This window comes from Syzygium oleosum, unplaced genomic scaffold (genome assembly GCF_021117445.2).
Source record: "Syzygium oleosum isolate NSW1041296 unplaced genomic scaffold, Sole_v2.1 Sole_v2.33, whole genome shotgun sequence".
Classification (NCBI taxonomy): domain Eukaryota; kingdom Viridiplantae; phylum Streptophyta; class Magnoliopsida; order Myrtales; family Myrtaceae; genus Syzygium; species Syzygium oleosum.
Window position 1 is genome coordinate 1,878,727 of NW_026607517.1, and position 21,924 is coordinate 1,900,650.

A 21,924-nucleotide genomic window follows, 5' to 3' on the forward strand; every position below is an offset into this window, starting at 1 on the left:
TTCACACTTTTTTCTAATAAAATCTTATATTATTTGTATAATCAAATCCTTCCACCTTTACAAACTTTCTAATTAGATCCCTTTAACACCAAATTCGACCAAATTCAATTAACGTGATCGTTATTCGACCCAAAAAAAAAATTAACTTGGTCGTTAAACAAAATTCGTAGTATGATGTGGATGAAGTTTTTCTAATTTGGATGTCCATATTGGCTAATTTTAATCCACATCATACTCCAACATTTTCTAAATTGATTAAGTTTTTTCACATATGTCCATATTGCGATGTCCATTGTACCTTGGCATGGGTCGACAGGGATATTAGCTGAATTTAGTCAAATTTGATGTCAAGAAACTCAATTAAAAAATTTGTGAAAGTAGAAGGACTTGATTGGACAAATTAAAAGTGTATGAAATTGATTAGAAAATGCATGAATATATCAGAACGATAGTAGATTTTTTCCTTATTGAATCTATAATACATAATAATAAATATGAAAGCGACTTTTTGCCACAAAGCCATTAATGCTGAGTTTCTTCTTTTCCTTGCATTAAATATGTGAACTGGTTATTATACATGTCCAATGTATCTATAATTCATAATCTATGATTATGAAGACGGTTTTTTGGTCATTAATGTTGTATTTTTTTTCTCCACAATCAATGCTATTGAACCTTGAGTCTCATCTAATATTCAATCCATGGATGGGTTTTTTTTTTTTAGCTGTTTTTAATGGGTGGATGGCTAATCAATTTAAATTGGAAGAAATGCAACATAGAATAGGAAGGATAGGCAAAAGTGAATTAATATTTGCAAATCACCTCCTGCAACACAAAGAAATGTCAAATCACAAAAAAAACGAGAAATTTACAAACGAATAATCACGGTATGTACAATTTTAATGGTCTTCTCTAGTACTTTTATAATCTATAATCTTATATAGAACAAGTATGTCGATAATCAACAAACTTCAAATTTACATATTGAACCTCATAAGGAAAACAAGCCTATCGAAGTTGTCTCAAATAAAAAGTTCGTTAAAATAATGCAAAAGACTTTATTTATTTCTTATAATGTATCAGGATTTTTTCGTTTATAAAAACAATTTTCGATCGATTAATTATAAATTGCTCCTAACGAGTGGTTAGTAATTTTTTTAATGGGAAATTTGTTCATATATCAAGTAATTATACTAATCGATGTTTCATAAATGTACATGAGTTTTGTAATTATGTGTTTTCTTCTGGTATAATAACACAAACAATCCCCGAATCTTTGCATTAATTCATGAACTTTTAATTTGTTAAATATAATCCTTAAATTTTAATCTAATATTTAATGTGGTACCTGAATTTTTAATTTGTTCAATGTGTTTTTTTAAAATTTTGGTGTATGTACAATATAGTTCCCGAACTACATGAAATGTTCAATGTAGTATCTGAATTTGAATTAATGAAATTACTACATTGAAAATTTGCATATAATTCATGAACTAAATTGAATATATACTAAAAATTCATGGATGACATTAAACAAATTAAAAGTTCACGAATCACATTAGACGTTGGATCAAAGTTCGAGAATTATATCGAACAAATTAAAAGTTCGAGGACCATATTACACATCAAAGTTTTTGTTTCGTTTTCCCTTATTTCTTTTTATCATTTTTAACATGAACATCTTTGGTCATTCATCCATGGACAAACAGTAGACCAAAACGTTCCTTAGATTGAAGAACTAAAAAGCATGCGCTCCATGGAGAGAGAGCAGTGTTAGCGCCAAGGATGCGGAAGCGAAGCCCATCGCCATCAGATTCAGCTTCGCCGCCGCCGCCGCCGCCGCCGCCGCCAGCGCCGCGATGCAAGGTCTCCATCACCACCCGCACCAGCTGCAGCAACACCAGCTAGCGGCTCTCCTCTCCGTCGCCCTCCCCAAGGACGACTCCTCGGCTCCTCCCTCCTCCTCCTCCCCCGCCGCGCCGTCGCCGTCGCCTTCTCCCCCGGCGGCGGCGGCGAAGCCCGTCCCCTCCGTCGAGAGCGACGAGTCCACCCGGCTCGGCGCCATCGGCTCGCTCCACCGGGCGATACTCTACCCGCCGAACTCCCTCCTCGTAGCTCACTCCGCGGCTTTCCTCTCCCAGGGCCTCTTGCAGCTCCTGTCCGACAAGTAAGAACACTCTCTCTCGCGTGTAAATTGTGTTCGAGGATCATCGTCTGCTTGTGACTTGCAAAATGCGCCAAACGTGGTCGTTTGATTGAAGTTCGAGTTTGGTGGCGAATACTTCCTGCTGGCCAATCGTGCGAACCGATGAATTTCTGTGAAATATATTTGGTTCTGTCGTTGCGATAGGGCCTTATTTGAAGTGTGGGATGTAGGAGGAGTAACCGAAAGGGGAAATAGGAATTTAAGGAGATTAAGTTCGTTTCCACTATGTGCTGTATTTGGGCGCCGAGCGAATCAGCTGACTTTTTCAATCTGTCGGAAAGATCCTTCATGACCGGTGAATATTTTTAGAGCCTTGATGAAGCCAATTGAAATCATGCTTTCTTCGTTTGTTTTGTGCATTTTCTCTAATCAGTGAGTTTTTACACAGTGCTGTAATTGGAGAGCACAAAGATGTGCACAACAACTTTTAGGAAAAAGTCGCGTAGGATATAGTTATGGTTTGGCAATTGCAATAAGCTTGTCGTGCTAGCTGCAAACATATTGAGCTTTCAACTAAATCTTGGCATCTTGCCGACTCTTATGTTTTTTGGCCCTCCTCTGAAATATGATCGCGTAGGTTAAATAGATGCAATTGAGGGATTCCTAATTTCTAATGCAATCAGTACTCTTTCCTGAGGCTTGAAATCTCTAGGAGATTGAATCAAATTGAATGATCTTGATTTTGACTCGTTACTTCATACAAGATGTTAGCAGTTTGGCCACTGTCTTGGACCTCTTGGCTGTAAAGGCAATCACTTAAATTAAAAAGCACCAGAGTAACCGATTTCATGTCTTTTGTGGAGAACGCTGTTCTTCGACTTGAGACAAAATTGAGCAAAAGGATTCATATAGCCGACCCCACTTAGGGGGATGAGGCTTAGTTTGTTTCTCTTATCGTTGTTGTTGCTCATTTCTCGACCACCTTTCCTATTTGATTGATGCACTGTACAACCTATCAATTGAACTGATAGCACAGTACTATAAGCTATAGTAATTTTATCAACTTCCTGAGCAGATCATACTCGGTCAGGCAATTATCTGCCACAGCATATGGGGCCCTCTGCGCTGTAGTTTGTTCGATTCCTATAGCATCAAATGGAAGACAAAACCATGTCATGCTTGGTACTATGGTGGATAGGTTCATTAGCTGGTCATTACCGTTGCTCAATAACGTTAATGCTGGTGATGGTACAGCAGAACTGGCACTCGACAGCCTCCGGGAGTTTCTTAATGTTGGGGATGTTAATGGAATTGAAAGATATGCACTACCAATTCTCAAAGCATGCCAACAGCTACTTGAAGATGAGAGAACCTCCTTGAGTTTATTGCATCGCCTTCTTGGCATTATAACTCTGATCTCACTGAAATTTTCTAGATGCTTCCAACCTCATTTTGTGGACATCGTGGATCTGCTTCTTGGCTGGGCATTGATACCGGACTTTGGGGAATCAGATAGACGTGTTATTATGGATTGTTTCTTGCAATGCCAAAAGCATTGGGTCAGTAATTTGCAGTTCTCGCTTGGACTAATGTCGAAGTTCCTGGGTGACATGGATGCGCTGCTGCAGGATGGGAGTCTGGGTACTCCACAACAATTTCGAAGACTGCTAGCCCTGCTTTCTTGCTTTTCTACCATCCTGCAGTCCACTGCTTCTGGGTTGTTGGAAGCAAATCTTCTTGGACAAATAAGGGAACCACTTAGCAAGATGCTTCCACAGTTGCTAGGCTGTTTATCTTTGCTCGGACAAAGATTTGGATGGTCAAAATGGATCGGGGATTTGTGGAAGTGCTTGACTCTCTTGGCAGAAATTTTACGTGAAAATTTCTCCACCTTGTATCCACTTGCCGTAGATACTTTATTCCAGAGCGTGAAAATGAACAATGGTCATTCAGCTATGGGAGCTGGAAAAATAAGTTCATTTCAAGTTCACGGAGTCTTAAAGACAAATCTTCAGCTATTATCGTTGCAGAAGCTTGGCCTTCTCTCATCATCTGTGCACAAAATACTGCCATTTGATGCCCCGGTATCTCAGCTTCGTTTGCATCCAAATCACGTAGTGACAGCAAGTTGTGCCGCAACTTATGTTTTCTTGCTGCAACATGGGAATAATGAAGTCGTGCAACAAGCAATGGACTCGTTGTTGGTGGAATTGGATATGCTGAAAGGTATGCTCAAAAAAGCTTTGGTGCATGGAGATGTTGATGTTAATGGTCCTCACCAGGAAACCTATTCTAAACTCGAGTTGTTTGCTCTTATTAAGTTTGATCTGAAAGTGCTATTGACCTGTGTCCTTTTAAGTGGAAATGACAGTTTGATTGATCGACCAGATGTCGCGACCTTGTATCTTCAGAGATCAGAAACATTAGCGTGTTTTCTTCTTGAGCATCTGAATCCCTTGAACTTTCCTATTGAGGCCTGCGTTGATTTGCAAATAAGTGTCATGATGACATTAGAAAGGCTAAGTACAGTTGAGTTCTTGAGCAAATGTGCCACGGGTGATAGTTGTACTCGGAATCCTTTAGTGGATGTTGCTTCAGAAGACTTACTTACTGATGCTTCGCTAAAGAATCGGCTTTCAGCTATAACTGTGGAGCACCTGAGGAAGTACTGTTGCCTCCTCGTCAAAGCTTTGCACGCATCTTCTCCTCTTGCAGTTAAATTAGCCGCGCTAGAGTGGGTACGGAGGTTCTGTGAAAATGTCCTCGCTATGACAGAAAATTTGAACTCACGAACTTATTTGTTTGATTCTTTTATATGTACTGGGGATCTCCGAAATTTGATCTTCTCTGTATTGGATGCTGCATCTGATAAGGAACCCAAAGTGAGGTCCCATGTTGCATTAGTTTTGGAGCTGCTTTTGAAAGCAAGACTATTGCATCCCATTAACTTCTCTTTGATAGCTCAAGCCGTCCTAGAAAGACTTGGTGATCCGGAGCATGATATGAAGACTACTTTTACAAAGCTTCTTTGCCATGTATTGCCTGCGATGGTTTATTCCTGTGGTCTCTATGAGTATGGTACTGGTGTTATATGCAAGCCTCTTAAGGGAAACATTTCCAGCTTGCATTGGAAGCAATTATTTGCTCTGAAGCAGTTGCCTCGACAACTTCAAGCTCAACAGCTTGTTTCCATTCTGAGTTACATTTCGCAGAGGTGGAAGGTCCCTTTGTCTTGTTGGGTTCAACGGCTCATCCATAGTTGCCGGAGAGTTAGGGAACCCTCTCCGAATCAACTAGAGGAAATCGGAAGCTTGGGCACTTGTGGTGCATGGTTAGACATTGAAGTGGACGATAATGTTCTTGAAGAAATTTGTTCCGTGAATGTCCTGGCAGGTGCTTGGTGGGCTATACATGAAGCGGCAAGATATTGTGTTTCGACCCGCCTCCGGACAAACCTTGGTGGACCCACCCAAACATTTGCTGCATTGGAGAGAATGCTCTTGGATGTTGTGCACGTGCTGCAGCTTGACAGCGAGCAAAATGATGGTAACTTAAGTATGATAAATACTTCTGGTGCTCATTTGTTGCCTATGAGACTATTATTGGAATTTGTAGAATCCTTAAAAAAAAATGTTTATAATGCCTACGAGGGATCTGCTGTGTTACCATCCGTTACTCGCCAGAGTTCCTTATTTTTCCGGGCTAATAAGAAAGTCTGTGAGGAATGGTTCTCTCGTATATGTGAGCCAATGATGAATGCTGGATTGGCGCTAAATTGCCACTATGCTACCATTCAATACTGTGTCTTGCGATTGCAAGAGTTAAGAAGCCTCGTCTCTTTGGCTTTGAAAGAAACGTCCAGGTCACAGATTTCAGAGACTTTCCAGACTATCAGGAGCAGATTTTCTGAAGATATCCTAAGGGTATTGCACCACATGGCATTGGCTCTGTGTAGGTGCCATGAACCGGAGGCTCTGGTTGGCCTACAAACGTGGGTTTCAATGACTTTTCCTTCATTGCTTGTTGAGGAGAACCAGTTCATGGATCAAAATGGGGCTTTGAGACCCTTAGCATGGATCACTGGGCTTGTATACCAGGCAGAAGGTCAATATGAAAAATCTGCTGCTCACTTTACTCACTTGCTTCAGAACGAGGAATCTCTTAGTTCGATGGGTTCGGCTGGGGTGCAGTTCGCTATTGCACGTATCATTGAGAGTTATTCTGCTTTATCAGATTGGAGAAGTCTAGAGTCATGGTTGGTGGAATTGCAAATGCTTCGTGCCAGACATGCTGGTAAGAGTTATGCCGGTGCTCTAACAACAGCAGGTAATGAAATAAATGCTATCCATGCCTTGGCTCATTTTGATGAGGGTGAGCATCAGGCAGCATGGGCCTCCCTTGATTTGACACCAAAAAGTAGCAGTGAGCTCTCACTTGACCCCAAGGTAGCATTGTTAAGGAGCGAGCAGATGCTCTTACAGGCAATGCTTCTTCAAGTGGAAGGAAAAATAGAGAAGTTGCCCCATGACTTGCAGAAGTCTAAACGAATGCTGGAGGAAGCATTGGCTGTTCTGCCTCTTGATGGTTTAACTGATGCAGCGGCATATGCTACACAGTTGCACTGTATCTTGGAATTTGAACGCGGATTTACTCTCAGAGGAGGTCAGGACGAATCCAAACAATTCCAATCAATATTGAGTTCATATGTCCATCCAATTCAACATCCACTTAATCTAGCGAACCAAGATTGTTACCCATGGTTAAAGGTTCTCAGGGTATATCGGACCATCTATCCAGCTTATCCTGTTACAATGAATCTGTGTATGAACTTGTTGCGTTTAGCTCGCAAGCAACAGAACATTATGTTGGCACGTCGTTTAAAGAGTTATCTTATAGAACATGTATCGAGATGCTCAGAGGAGAGAGTGTGCAATTCTTTAAAATTGAATTTGGAGTATGAGGGAGCCTTGCTAATGTATGCTGAAAAGAAATATGAAGATGCTTTTAATAGTCTTTGGTCATTTGTCCGTCCTTGCATGATATCTTCAGCATCGAAAGTTTCTGATGCCGATGAAAGTATTCTGAAGGCAAAAGCATGTCTGAAACTATCAAACTGGCTACAATGCAAGTATTCAGATATTTCCCTGGAGATGCTTTCTGCAAGGATGCAAGCCGACTTTGAGATAGCTGATTGTTCTTTTATTGGTAAAGGAGGGGTCCCTTTGAATTATGATAACTTAAGCTCCCAAAGAGATGCCAGCCTCATTATTGAAGAAATCATCAGTACAGCTACAAAATTGTCCACTCGTCTTTGCCCATTTATGGGAAAGTCATGGATCTCTTATGGCTCTTGGTGTTTTAATCAAGCCCGGAATTCCCTGCTCAAATCAAATGAAACTGCCCTTCATTCATGCTCTTCATCTCCTTTTCTTGTCCCTGAAGTCCAACCGGACAGACTTAAGTTGAATGATGATGAGATGATGAGAGTTGAGTCAATGATTTTGCAACGGGTTGGCAAGCTGGGTGATGCTGCGGGCTTAAAGGATAGAGTGGGAGAAAAGGATGTTTGCCTTCTTTCTGCTGAAAATTTGAGCAATGTTAATCTTGTGAAGGCTTTGTTGCAGCAAGCAGTGAATATCATTGAAGTAACAGCAGGGGCACCTGGTGCTGAAGATTCAGCCAGCGACTGCCTTTCTAGTTCTGTAGTTTCCAGGTTACAGACATTCTTTCTACATACAAATATTGGACTAGAAGAGAGAGACATTGAATGTCTTGTTGATGAGTTAGTTGATATTTGGTGGTCTCTGAGGAGAAGAAAAGTGTCTCTTTTTGGCTACGCTGCTCATGGATTTATACAGTATCTTTCATATGCCTCATCAAATACTTGCAATGGCGAATTGATTGGCTCAGGCTATGAGTCATTGAAACATAAAAGCAGCAGTTACACTTTGAGGGCTACACTGTATGTGCTGCATATTCTTCTAAATTATGGAGTGGAATTAAAAGAAACTCTTGAACCTTCTCTTTCAGCAGTCCCTCTGTTTCCATGGCAGGCAAGTGCTCTTTCTGTGCTAAAGTTTCTTTATTTTTTCAACGAATTGTTTTATAATCCTCTGGATCTTTATAGGAAGTGACGCCTCAATTGTTTGCTCGGTTAAGTTCTCATCCTGAACAAGTAGTGAGAAGACAATTACAAAGCTTATTGATGATGCTGGGGAAGCGTTCACCCTGGTCCATTGTTTATCCTACCCTGGTTGATGTAAATGCTAATGAAGACAAACCTTCGGATGAGCTACAGCATGTATTGGGTTGTCTGGTAATCCATCTTCTTTTGCTGCACTCTTCTGTCATGTGAATAACTATGTTGGCTAGAAAGTTCTAGTACCCATGGTTGGGGAATAAACAGCAAAGCTTGCTATCTTCTGGTCTGATTTGTCTTCTCAATTTAAGAAAAGTGAATTTTATATAAATAGGTGAGAGGGTTATGAATGTGGCCTTATCTTGAAGATAAAAAATATAAAGATGTAAATTAATTTAAACTCTTTAATTGCATTGAAATCTACTAAGGGTTGCAATGCAAAATGTGAAAGATATAGTGGCTTTGAAAAGTAATGTAGTTCATGATGGCTGAAGAAGGGGTTAGTTTTGCTTATCAAATGCCAGCCTCTCTTTCAGACAGTGTGCAAATTGCTAGACTGAAGCACAGAAATATCCTTTAAATATTTCTAGATGAAGGCCTTGTAGACATCATTGGTTTTCTGGATCTAGTTATAGTTACTACGAAAAGGTTGTTGCGTGAGTCGGTGCTTTGTAGATCTACCAACAAAAGACTATCTTTTTAGTTTTCTCGCTGCCCACATGTGGTTTACATTGCATTTATATGTGAGAAATAGGACGGAAGTTCCACATAAGTGGAAAATGCCTTGTTAACTAAGCTATTTATAGTAAATTATGTGGCACCGAAAAGGGAAATAAGTGGAAGTAAGAGTTCATCTTACCCTTATATTCTTGTCTTTATTATTTGAGTACTATGTGCAATTTGTTACTTTTTGATGAGTCATGAGCGCACTTTTGTGGTGTCTGGTTTGTTCAATGAACGGACTCAAAATCTTAAATCTCATTAGAAAACATTTGAACATCATCCCCCCCAAAAAATAAAAATATAAAAAGCCGGAAAAAAATACCGTAAAATGAGGAGTGAGAAAGTGAACGTTATTGGCGACATTATTACCTCGGATTTGCACAGGCTACCACCACGGGTTTGTCACTTGACCAGATCTGGAGTTGTGAGCAACGACAAACTCTGTTTTGCTTCTGCAGAGAGCTTTTCTGTAATATAGTCATTGCTTTGTTTAAGTATCAATTTGATAGTTACCACTATTTATTTACATGCAGCTAGATCTTCACCCAAAATTGATTCAAGATGTTCAGCTCATGATAAATGAACTTAGTAACGTAACCGTTCTCTGGGAGGAACTCTGGCTTAGCACACTTCATGATCTTCACTCAGGTACTCTTGCCTTTTTGGATGACACATTTGTTGTGTTGTGTTGTCTAGCAGGTCAAGTTTTGTGATCCTTTAAGCGTGTTGAGATTGGAGGCCAAATTTCTTTCTTTTTTTCCTTTTCATTCTCTATGAAGTCTCCAATGTACACATGGTTTTTCTATCTAAAACTCCCTCCAGGATTGAATGTTAAATGGGTCTCTATCTATGTAGATTTGCTATTATGCCAACTTTTCACTAATTTGAGGCCATCCAAAAATCTCTCATGCAGATGTAATGAGGCGCATCCACATTCTGAAAGAGGAGGCTGCACGGATTGCAGAGAATATTACTCTCAGCCAGAGTGAGAAAAGCAAGATAAATGCAGCTAAGTATTCAGCTATGATGGCGCCTGTTATTTTAACCCTTGAGCGTCGCCTGGCTTCTACAACCCGGAAACCTGTAACGCCTCATGAAACGAGGTTCCATGAGCAGTACATCGAGCAACTGAAAAGTACAATTTTGACATTCAAGAATCCTCCTAAATCTGCTGCTTCAGTTGCGGATGTATGGCGGCCATTTGATACCATTGCTGCATCTTTAACATCTTATCAGAGGAAGTCTTCAGTTTCCTTGGGGGAAGTAGCTCCACAACTTGCTCTCTTGTCATCATCTGATGTTCCTATGCCTGGGCTTGAGAAACTGGTCGCACTATCTGAAGCAGACGGTGGCCTCACTGTTCTTCCCAGTGTTGTAACAATTTCTTCCTTTTCTGAACAAGTAACAATAATATCAACAAAGACTAAACCTAAAAAGATCAACATCATTGGTTCAGATGGTCAAAACTACCCTTATCTGTTGAAAGGAAGGGAAGATTTACGCCTTGATGCCAGAATAATGCAGCTTTTGCATGCTATTGATAGTTTATTACATTCATCTCGCACGACTCGTAGTCATTTGGTTGGTGTTCGCCATTATTCAGTGACTCCAATCAGTGGTCGGGCTGGTCTTATCCAGTGGGTGGACAATGTGATAAGTGTGTACAGTGTCTACAAGTGTTGGCAAGCCCGAGATCAAGCAGCTGTACAGCCATCTTCTGGCACTGGAAACACAAAAACGGTTCCTCCACCTGTTCCACGTCCAAGTGATATGTTTTATGGTAAGATCATCCCAGCACTCAAAGAAAAAGGCATAAGGAGAGTAATATCTCGAAAAGACTGGCCTCACGAAGTCAAGCGTAAAGTTCTTATGGATCTTATGCAAGAAGTTCCTCGGCAACTTTTGTATCAGGAGCTGTGGTGTGCTAGTGAAGGATTCAAGGCATTCAATTTAAAGTTGAAAAGGTGTGATTCCATTTGCTGGTAGTATTTTGCTCTCAGTGGTGAAGTGTTTGTCCTGTAGTTGAAGCGGTATCCTGACACTGTTAATACTGTAGTTGTGGACACCAACATTTCTCAATGTCTCTTGAAAACGTTATTGCAATTTAATTGTAAGTTGTAACAAGGCCTATGCTGCATTTCTACCCCACTTGCAGGTACTCTGGAAGTGTTGCAGCCATGAGCATGGTTGGCCACATTCTTGGTCTTGGAGATAGACATCTAGATAATATTCTCGTGGATTTCCGTAGTGGAGATATACTTCATATTGACTACAATATATGCTTTGATAAAGGGCTGAGACTCAAGATCCCAGAAATCGTTCCTTTCCGACTAACACAGATGATTGAAGCAGCTTTAGGGTTGACTGGAGTTGAAGGGATTTTCAAAGCTAACTGTGAAGCAGTTCTTGGTGTACTGAGGAAAAATAAAGACATACTCCTGATGCTACTGGAGGTTTTTGTCTGGGATCCACTTGTAGAATGGACTAGGGGAGACTTTCACGATGATGCAGCAATTGGCGGTGAAGAGAGAAAGGGCATGGAGTTGGCTGTGAGCTTAAGCTTGTTTGCATCTCGAGTGCAAGAAATTCGTGTTCCACTGCAGGTACTTATCAATTCAGACTCAGCTCGTGTATCTGTTTCAGAAGTGAAGTTTAGGCAAATTAATTTAAGAAACTAGCCTTTTTACCTGCTTGATGCACTTGATTCTGAAACTATAAGTAGCATTGTGTCTAGTATTAAGTGGATTATAGAGTGTCATTTAATGTCTTAGTAGCGATTAGAACTTGTTTGTCATTAGAACAAGAATAAATGACTGACTTTTGTGGTTGCGAGGTGTGGCTCAACCACTTTGCATCATTGCTACCCACTTCTATATTTTTCCTTTTTAGAATATTCATTGATACTGGACTGTTGATAAAAAATAATTCTAATTTGAGACTGCTTCTTAATTATCAAACACAAGTCATTATTTTCTCGGGGTTATCGCTAAACCTGTCTTTCAGGTGGCATGACCGAAGTGAGTGGTGTTTCCACCTTGTGCACTTCAATGCGTAGTGCTCCTCATAGTATGTGAGTCAATGATCATTGGCTGGCAATAATATCTGTAAACAATTGGCTGCACTACTATGCACTGTGTTCATAACGATACTATATGAAATTAGCTGGTTATATGGCCCCTGGCTGACGCTAATATCTGGAAAGAATTGATAATTTTGTGTCGTTTTTTTCAGGAACATCATGATCTTTTAATATCTTCCTTGCCAGCTGTTGAATCTACCCTTGAGGTATGAAAATTGACTGCCTGTAAATTTTGATTCTTCCGAGTAAAATCATGTCTTGAATGATATTTCGCTGACATTGTTAACTATGTACCAGAGGTTTTCTGACGTGCTCAACAACTATGAACTCATTTCTGCCCTATTCTGTCGAGCTGATCAAGAGCGGTCTAACCTTATTCTACATGAGACATCCGCAAAGTCAATCGTTGCTGAAGCAACTTGTAATTCGGAAAAACTTCTTGCATCTTTTGAAATTCAGGCTCGTGAGTTTTCTCAAGCAAAAGCTTTGGTTGCTGAAAAAGCTCAAGAGACAACAAGCTGGATTGAGCAACATGGAAGGATCCTTGATGCTCTTAGGGGCAATCTGATAGCAGATCTAAATGCCTGGAATAATCTAAGTAGTCTCAGAGAAGCTTTGTCCCTTTCATCAGCAGTCCTGGTGGCTGGGGTTCCACTTACTGTTGTTCCCGAGCCGACACAAGTACAATGCACTGATTTAGATAGGGAACTCTCTAAGCTTGTGGCTGAGTTAGATCATGGTGTGTCATCATCTCTCACTGCAATTCAGGTTTACTCTCTAGCTTTGCAGAGAATTCTTCCTCTAAATTACCTCACGACCAGCACGGTGTATAGCTGGGCACAAATTTTGCAGTTATGTTCAGGTGTTCTTACATCTGATATCATTTCCATTGCCCGAAGACAGGCTGCTGAATTGATATCTAAGATACTAAGTGATTCTCGTGATTCGGTCAAACATGCTCATGATGATCTGTGTCTAAAAGTCAGTAAGTATGCCTTTGAGATAGGGAAAGTTGAAGATGAGTGTGCTGAGCTAGAGAACTCTGTTGGCTCTGAGGCTGAATCTAAAGCTAAGGACCGTCTTCTCTCTAGTTTCATGAAATACATGCAATCTGCCACTGTAGAGAAGAAAGATAATTTACATTCGCCGGTTTATCCTGGTCAATCTGAGTATGATGACACAAACAACGTGAGGTATCATAGCCAGTTAGCAGAAAAAAAAGAGAAGGCCTTTTATGTGTTGAACTTAGCTGTTGCATCTATTTATGATGATGTGAAAAAGAGGATTCTTGACATGGCTGATGCCAACGGGAAAGGGAATGGCAATAGGTCTCTCGATGATTCCTCATCTTTGTTTGGTGAACTCGAAGAGCTAGTAGAGAAATGCTCAGTTGTTACTGAATTCGTGAATGATCTACGGCAGTTTGCTGACTGGGATGTTCCTTGCAGTGACACAAGTATGGAAAGTCGGGAACCTTTTCCTGAAGAAAACTGGGCATCAATTTTCAAAAGCACTGTTGTTTCCTGTAAAAGCTTGGTTGATCAATTGTCTGATGTTTTACCAGATGTGATCAGAAATGTTGTTGCATTCAATTCAGAGTTTGCAGATGTATTTGGATCGGTCTCACAAGTTCGTGGCACTATTGACTCTGCACTCGAGCAGCTATTGGAGGTTGAAATGGAGCGGGGAACTGTCATTGAACTTGAACGGAATTACTTTGTTAAGGTAGCCCTTATCACTAAGCGGCAGTTGGCTCTTGAAGAAGCGGCTCTTAAGGGTAGGGATCATCTTTCCTGGGAAGAGGCTGAAGAATTAGCATCTCAGGAAGAATCTTGTAGGGCACAACTTGACCAACTCCACCAATCCTGGAACCAGAGGGACAAACGTACTTCTTCTCTCATTAAGAGAGAAACGGATGTTGAAAGTGTCTTGAGTTCATGTCAACGTCATTTTCAATCTTTAATGAATGCGGGAGAGGAAATAGACTCGCTTGCTTTAAGAGGCCAAGCACTCTTGTCCACGTTGGTCAATCCCTTCCATGAATTAGAATCCCTGGACAAAGTTCTGTCTTCAGTTGGTGCTTCTTCTTTGCATGCAGGCATTAGGGATCCTAATTTAGCAGATTGTTTAAGTTCTGGGCAAGCGTTATCTGAAAAGGTCTGGAAGTTTGGTGGTTCTGTGAAGAAAATGGGCTTCTTTATTTGGAAAGTATGTGTTCTGGATTCATTTCTTGATGTATGCACCCATGAGGTGGCTTCGTCTATGGACCAAAAGTTAGGTTTTGACCAGCTTGTCAACGCTGCAAGGAAAAAGCTTGTGCTCCAGCTTGAGAAACACGTTGGTCATTACCTGAAAGATTGTATTCTGCCTATATTTAAGGCATGGTTAGAGAAAATGAATGACCATTCTAAGCAACTGAATGGGTCGAGGAAGGAATTAGTCTTTGAGCAGTCGCACAAAGACCTTGGGGCAGTTAAAAGGGTCCAGCTTATGCTTGAAGAATACTGCAATGCACACGAAACTGCTCGTGCGGCAAGGTCGGCAGCATCCCTTATGAAAAGGCAGGTACATGAGCTCAAAGAGAATGTAAAGAAGGACTGCATAGAGATTGTTCAGATGGAATGGATGTATGATGTTCTATTGACCCCCTCATCTAATAGCCGGATCACATTGCATAAATTGCTAGCCAGTGGTGACAACCTGCAACAAATCATTCTCAATCTCAACAGGCAAAGACTGTTGGAAGTAATGCAATCTGCTGTATCCAGAATAGCTCGGACAATTGAGGGCCTGCAAGCTGTTGAAAGAACTTCCCTTGCTGCAGAAGGACAGCTGGAAAGGGCAATGGGATGGGCGTGTGGTGGTAGCTCTTCTGGTCTTGCCGGAAATAGTTCCAGTAAAATGTCAAAAATTCCTCCTGAGTTCCATGATTATTTAACGAGTAGACGGCAATTGTTGTGGGATGCAAGGGAGAAAGCATCTGAAATAATCAAAATTTGCATGTCTATACTGGAATTTGAAGCATCAAGAGATGGCATTTTCTGGGTTCCTGGAGGAGAACATCCATTGAGGATGAGCAATGATTGCAGAGCATGGCAACAAGCAAACTTAAGCTCCTTGACAAGATTGGATGTCACTTATCATTCTTTCACACGTACATGACTGTGTCATCTTTCTGTACATGGCCTACATTGTTAACTGTGATTGAATTGTGAAGGATGATGTTTTCTGTATTTGTTGCTCAGGTATTGAACAAGAATGGAAGCTTGCACAAAGCAGCATGGAAGCTGCTTCAAGTGGTTTATTTTCTGCCACTAACGAGCTTTGCATTGCTTCTCTCAAAGCAAAGTCAGCTTCAGGTTTTGTGCGTCTCCTTGTGTTAAATTGGTCACATCCTTTTATTAAAGTATTACATTATATGTTTTCTTCATTGGCAGATGAGTTGCAGAAAACCATACTTGCCATGAGGGACTGTGCATATGAAGCTAGCATTGCACTATCTGCTTATGGTCGAGTGTCAAGGGGTCATACAGCTTTGACATCCGAGTGTGGTTCCATGCTTGAGGAGGTTTGATGCTTGGTTCATTTGATACTTCCAATTATCCACAGTGCTCTTCATAGCTGCAAAATTTGGCATCATGTGGTGTATAATTTGTGACTTTCTTCTAAGAGTATAACCAATCTCTACATGATCATGACAATTATTGAATGTCAGCTATTGTTGTGCATATTTGAGGCTCTAAAGGCCAAACATATGGGTGCCACTCTCGACTCGAGCCCTTGACACATGCTTAGCCTGTTTCTTGTGCAGGAATATCTTCGAAGTTCTATCTTTTCTTGAAAATTGCTTGTTCTGACATTAAGACATTCGACGATAGAAGTCCCCCTGCCGTAACCCTTAAAGCTAGCCAGAATGATTAACAAGTCTTATGTTGCTTATCCATTTCTGTTTATTCTTTACCCTGTACCCATTAGACAAATATTTTGAATTTACCAAGGATATTGAAAAGAATGGCTTCATTGTTAGCTGCTAGTTGATTTCAAATTACCTAGGCATGAAAGATGTTTTTGTCATCCTACTTTACTTATTATTTGGACTATATCTTTTCCTCTTGCAAAGGAAAAGGCAAAGAAAAGTTATAGTTGCGTTGATTTTTCTTGGTTTATATGATCTTTAACTAGGATACCTGGTCTCCTTCATTGTATGAGTCACTTCATTTCAAACAAGTTTTTAGAGGTATTATGAGCTTCTTGAGTCTGCATTGGGTTAAAAGAACAAGAGCTTATTAACTGGTTATTTTAATCAGTTGAGCGTTTTTTAAAATAAAAACTGTCAGTTCAAAGCGTATTTGCTTATGGTGGTTGATACAATATGAATATGACAATTGGTACGTGATGAAGATTACCATTTAAGTTTTTGAGAACACTAATTAAATGATAATGAGACATCTGCTCCTGATCTCCAGCCAGTGAAATTCCCTTTTGTACTACTGCATTCATAGCTGATCACAACTTATTGGAATAGTAACTTTCCAAGCATCTTCTCAATTCTTCATGTGGCCACTGAACTTTGAATTTCTCTTTAGGTTTTGACAATAACTGAAGATCTACACGATGTGAACAGTCTAGGAAAGGAAGCTGCTTCAATGCACCATTCTCTAGTGGAAGGCCTTATGAAGGTTTTTCTTGACACCCTATGCTTTAATTTTTCAATTTACCTTTTTCCTTTTAAGTCCAGGAACAGTATATGTAAATGATGAAATGACTTGTCTTTTCACGATCTTTTTATTTTTCTGTGGGGGAACAGGCAAATGCAATCCTTCTGCCACTTGAATCAATTTTGTCCAAAGATGTAACTGCTATGACCGATGCTATAGCAATGGAAAGAGAGAGCAAAATTGAAATATCACCCATTCATGGACAGGCCATATATCAGTCTTATCGTGCAAGAGTTGGGGAAGCTTGTCAAGCCTTGAAGCCATTGTTACCAGCCCTTACATCATCTGTGAAGGGACTTCTCTCTCTCTTGACCAAGCTTGCGCGGACAGCAAGTCTTCATGCAGGAAATCTCCATAAGGTAAAGTTTATTTGACCAGCTAGGTTTGTGCCCTTGTTAACTCTTTGCTCCCGTTCATTGCAATTACCACTTGACCTAAGTAAGCCTCAACTTGCATTCTCTACAGGCTCTTGAAGGTGCAGGAGAAAGTCAGGAAGAAAATTTACTGAGAACTGATTTGTCAAGGCCAAATTTTTCAGGCAATGCCTCTTCCTTCAATGACAGGGAGGAGGAATTAGCAGCACCTGATGAAGAAATCACGCAGGATTTTGTGAGCCTTGCCGGACTTTCTTTGCAAGATAAAGGATGGGTATCTCCACCAGACAGCATATGCACTAGCAGCTTGGGATCCTGTGTTTCCTCACCTGAAGCAAGTATTGCAGATAGTTTAAAAGACCTAGCAGAAGACATCAACTCTAGCTGCAGAGATGATGGGGCTATATGTACGGATACTTCATCCCACAGTGATCCCCGACAGATCGCTAAAATTACACATGAAGGGGCCAAATGTAGCCAGAGTATTCCTGTAATACCACTTACAGGTGGGACAACTGAGCAACCGAATGATGGGGCATCTACAAGGGATCAAGATATAGCTTTCCCTGTTTACACTTCAGACACCTTGAATAAGGAAACAGAGCTGGAGTATAGAGGTAAAAATAAGATGCCCTCTTCCCGAAATATCATCGATGATGGATGTAGTGAAGCTCCTAATCCCAATGGCCATGCTGGTGGTCGAGTTGCCAGGGGTAAGTATTGCATCTTTGTACTTTCAACTTTTTCTTAGAAGTCTTTGCAATGGTTTTCAAATTCTTTTCCTCGTCTGAGCGTTTTTTCGGTCGGCCTCTCCTGGCTGAAACTTGAATATTTTTCTTTCTTAACTTCCAATCACAGTAATTGTTAGCTTTAGCTGAACTGAAACCTGGATCCAGATCTCAACCCTGAAAGATTGGATTTTAGTTTTGTCAACCAGTGACTGTCGAAGTTTGATAAGCTAACATGCACAGGTTATGTGATTTGATGTCTAATGTCATAAATGAATGAAACTTACAACTGCATTTCAGCAAAAAATTCATTTCTTCAACAGTTCAACTTCAGTTTTGTTTGATGTGCCTGACCCAATTTTTCAGCCTATGTTTTGTTGTTACCACGAGAATTTGGGCACACGCAAATACATAGTGGTGAAAGGGAGTGGGTTCCTTTTCACCTACCTTCTCTGGCAACCAGGATAATTTTCTATTATGAATTTGTGGTGGAAAAGAAATGGATGCTAGAAGGTCACAACTTTCCCAGTAGACACTGATACAGGGCTCATACTAGTTCACGAAAGTTTAATATGTTACCACTTGGCCTTATTCGACGATTAACTAACTCGCTTTGTCTAATATTCTAATCAGTTGAATTTGTTCTTTCATTTCTGGAATTGTTGATCTGATAATATTTCTCTGGTTCTCTGTTACGGCTTTTTATGTCTCGTATTTATCAAAAAGTATGTATTTGAATTGGGTCATAATCTTATTTTTTACATTCTCGGTCATCTGTAGGTAAAAATGCTTACGCATTGTCAGTACTGAGGCGCATAGAGATGAAACTAGATGGCCGAGATATTGATGAAACCAGGTAAAATTTTTGTTGATTCTTCATACTCTGTGATAATTTTGTATTAACAGCAACGTATTTTATTGTCAGAGAAGTGAGCACAGCGGAGCAGGTGGATTATCTAATCAAGCAAGCTTCTAGCGTGGATAACCTTTGCAACATGTATGAAGGGTGGACACCGTGGATTTGAGTTTGTGACGACAGCGATTCGGATGGGATTTGGGAGCTGCATTCTCAAAACATCACATGGTGCAATGTGCAGCACACTGCATTTGCATGCAAATTCCAACTTCTGAAGTCAATGGAGTCAAAATGGATTCGAGCAACACTGGGAATAAGCAAATGGTGTGTCAAAGTGCTGGTTAAACTTGTCTCAAATCTCGCTGTGTCTGGTGGGTGAGTTGCAGCACATTGATTGCCAGGTCCATTTAGCACTTTGGTTTGGGTTTGGACTGGGAATATAATTTCTGCTCATCCTGGATTGAGAATAGCTCCAAATTACTTGGACTCGCATCGAGAGACACCATGTGATGGGAGTGCTTTACGCCTCTCCTCTCTCCCTGGGAACTGGTGGTCTCTTGGAGTCTCACGGCAAGAAGTTCTCGTCTGGTTTTTCTTCTTTTGATGATGATGGCAGTACGAGGACTTGAAGATCAGCCATTTAATTTCCTGGTTCCATTAGTTGGATATCGTTCTGTAGCCGGAGGAGCCTTCTAGGTTCTCGATTGGTTTATAGAGTTGGAAAGATGGACAGCTGTGGAGGCTCACACCGCACGTTGCGAAGGCTAATCCGTTGGCTGGAGAATGATGGCCAGGGCATGTCCAGTGGGAAAGCAGCCAAAAGAAGGATTACTGCTCCCAGGAACAATTCATCGTATCACATCGGAACGGTTGCGGCCCATCTGGAGATTCATGGGGTTCAGGTTGGTCCACCGTTCCCTCCAATTTTAGGACAATCTCTTTAGTTTAGTGAAAATGGGTGATTGCTGCATGTCGAGCACTTCAGTTCGTCCCGTTTCTCTTGCATTCTCAGTGATAACGCGTCTGCAGGCCGAGTTACGAGCAACTGGAGTGTGTTGCGTCTTTTGTAGTTAAACTATGTTTTTACCAAACTGTCGCCTTATTATACGAAATTGTTCCCGCCTTTTGAATCATATGTTATCAGATATTTCGAATAGGAAGTTCGCTTAATACAATCCGCAGTTATTGCATAGAGTCGTTAGAGATTCATAATCTCCTGGCGTCCTGCAATTGTTGATTGTGATGCTAACATCTTCTTCTTGTGGTGTATCCGATGGGTGGAAAATGATTATCCTTCTCTACCAGCAAGAGATGGATCGATTTTCCTAGTTTTCAAAATATTTCTTTAGCATTTTCTCTCACCCTCCCCTTTTATCCGATAATATTAGTTCAAATTTAGCGAGATTGCCCAAAAATACCAAAAAAGGAAACGGAAAAATCGCCATATCTTTTCTAGCGATTATTTGGCAACTTTTCAAATCTCAACTAAATTTTTCGACCCAAAAAAAAAAAAATCTCAACTAAATTCGATCCACTTATGACGATAGATTTCACTTCTTGATCAACATATGAAATTTAACACCGTTTTCTTATATATACATAATTAGACAACAAACAAGTATGGAGAGAGTTTATATAAGTCCAGATCGGGACAACTTTCCCGTGAGTTTCGTGCATTTCCGTCGGTTACGCGCAATTACAGAAACGATATTATATTTACTACCTCAAATTGTACGAGCCTATATATATATATATGACGACTTATGCGTTTTTGACCCTCCAAAAAGCCGTACGTGGATTTTAATAATCCATAGACATAGGTCGGTCGATACCATTTGCTTGCACTGGTTTTCCCCTCCTTTCTCCCCCTCCTGAAGCGACAGCAGAAGAGGGAAACGCAAGAAAAAGAGTTGCAGAAAACCAAGGGACGATCTCTGAGAGTGAGAGCACACAGATACAGAATCAACCGTATTCTGTCCAAAAACCACCCGGCTAACTTCCCTATAAAACCCCAACTTAGATAAACAACCTTTCACATCTCATCATCATCCGACCAACTCAAACCAGCTTCGGTTTTCTCAGCCACCGTCTCCCTCAGTGAACTGGAATTCTGATAGTTCTGAGAATATCCGCCATGTCTGGGGTCGTGGACAAGTGGACCAGGAAGGTACGCGAAAAAGGTCAAGCCATATTCTCAGCTGGCTCGGCAAACTCGGCCAGGGAAGCCGCCGGTCAGGCGGAGACCGGGAGCTCGGGCTGGCTGTCTCCGGTGTTCGGCCGAGTCAAGCAAGTCAGGTCGCCAGCTCTCCTCTGCTCTGAGGCCTCAGTTTGCATGCTTGTGGAGTGTTTCAGCCCTTGAAATCGCAGACCGTACTCGGCTTGGCTCAGCCAAGCTTTCGCTCCATCTTTTTGGGTTTGTAATTGTCTCTGTATATGCTTGCTTTCCAGATGTAACAAGAAACAATGCTTCTTTTTTCAACTGATAACGTTAACTGCTCTTGAGTTTTCTTATTATGTTTCCTGGAAATTACAAGAAGATGGAGTGTCCATTAAGCGTGTAAGAATAGTCCAAGCCTCCACGTATTGATTACGTGTAGGGATTGCCTTAATTTCCACCTCCCGCATTTCCAAGAAGATGAATTTCATTTTCGGCATGTTGGAGGGTGTCCCATTCACCGTTCTGTGCCATTTTGAAGAATCTTAATCCTGATCTGAATGATTTCAGAAGTTTGAAACAGTGGACGGGAGAGATAAAAGATCAACCATCTGAGTCGGTGGGTCATTGCAAGTGCGCGAATCCAACTACTCCTAGCTAGTCCCAAATTGAATTGGGTCCACTTTTTCCTGTGGATTAAGCAATTCCTGGGGGTTAAGATTAGGCACAAGCACCAGATACAGTAGCCAGAATTTTAGCGAATTAATTTGGATATACTTCGCTAAAAAGTGTAACCAGATCTCCTCGTCACCTGGAAAGACACATGAATTCAACCCGACTGCTCCTTAGCTAGTCCCAAATTGAATTGGGTCAACTTTTTCCTGTGGATTAAGCAATCTGTGGGTCGGGACTAGGCATCGGCACCAGATACAGTAGCCAGAATTTTAGCAAGTTAATATGGATATACTTCGCTAAAAAATGTAACCAGATCTCCCTTTCACCTGAA

At 40.9% G+C, this 21,924-nt stretch overlaps 1 protein-coding gene across 1 annotated transcript; it reads left to right on the forward strand.

The window, feature by feature from the left end:
- Positions 1-1,710: 1,710 nt before the first annotated feature.
- On the forward strand, positions 1,711-19,953 carry LOC115672940 (uncharacterized). The gene is made up of 15 exons (XM_056304881.1): positions 1,711-2,167; positions 3,222-8,203; positions 8,278-8,462; positions 9,542-9,656; positions 9,922-10,972; positions 11,164-11,611; positions 12,240-12,293; positions 12,385-15,241; positions 15,333-15,446; positions 15,525-15,655; positions 16,674-16,766; positions 16,895-17,164; positions 17,271-17,892; positions 18,688-18,763; positions 18,833-19,953. The coding sequence occupies exons 1-15, from the start codon at positions 1,860-1,862 to the stop codon at positions 18,930-18,932; spliced, it is 11,406 nt and encodes a 3,801-aa protein (XP_056160856.1). The 5' UTR covers positions 1,711-1,859; the 3' UTR covers positions 18,933-19,953.
- The last annotated feature ends 1,971 nt before the right edge of the window (positions 19,954-21,924 follow it).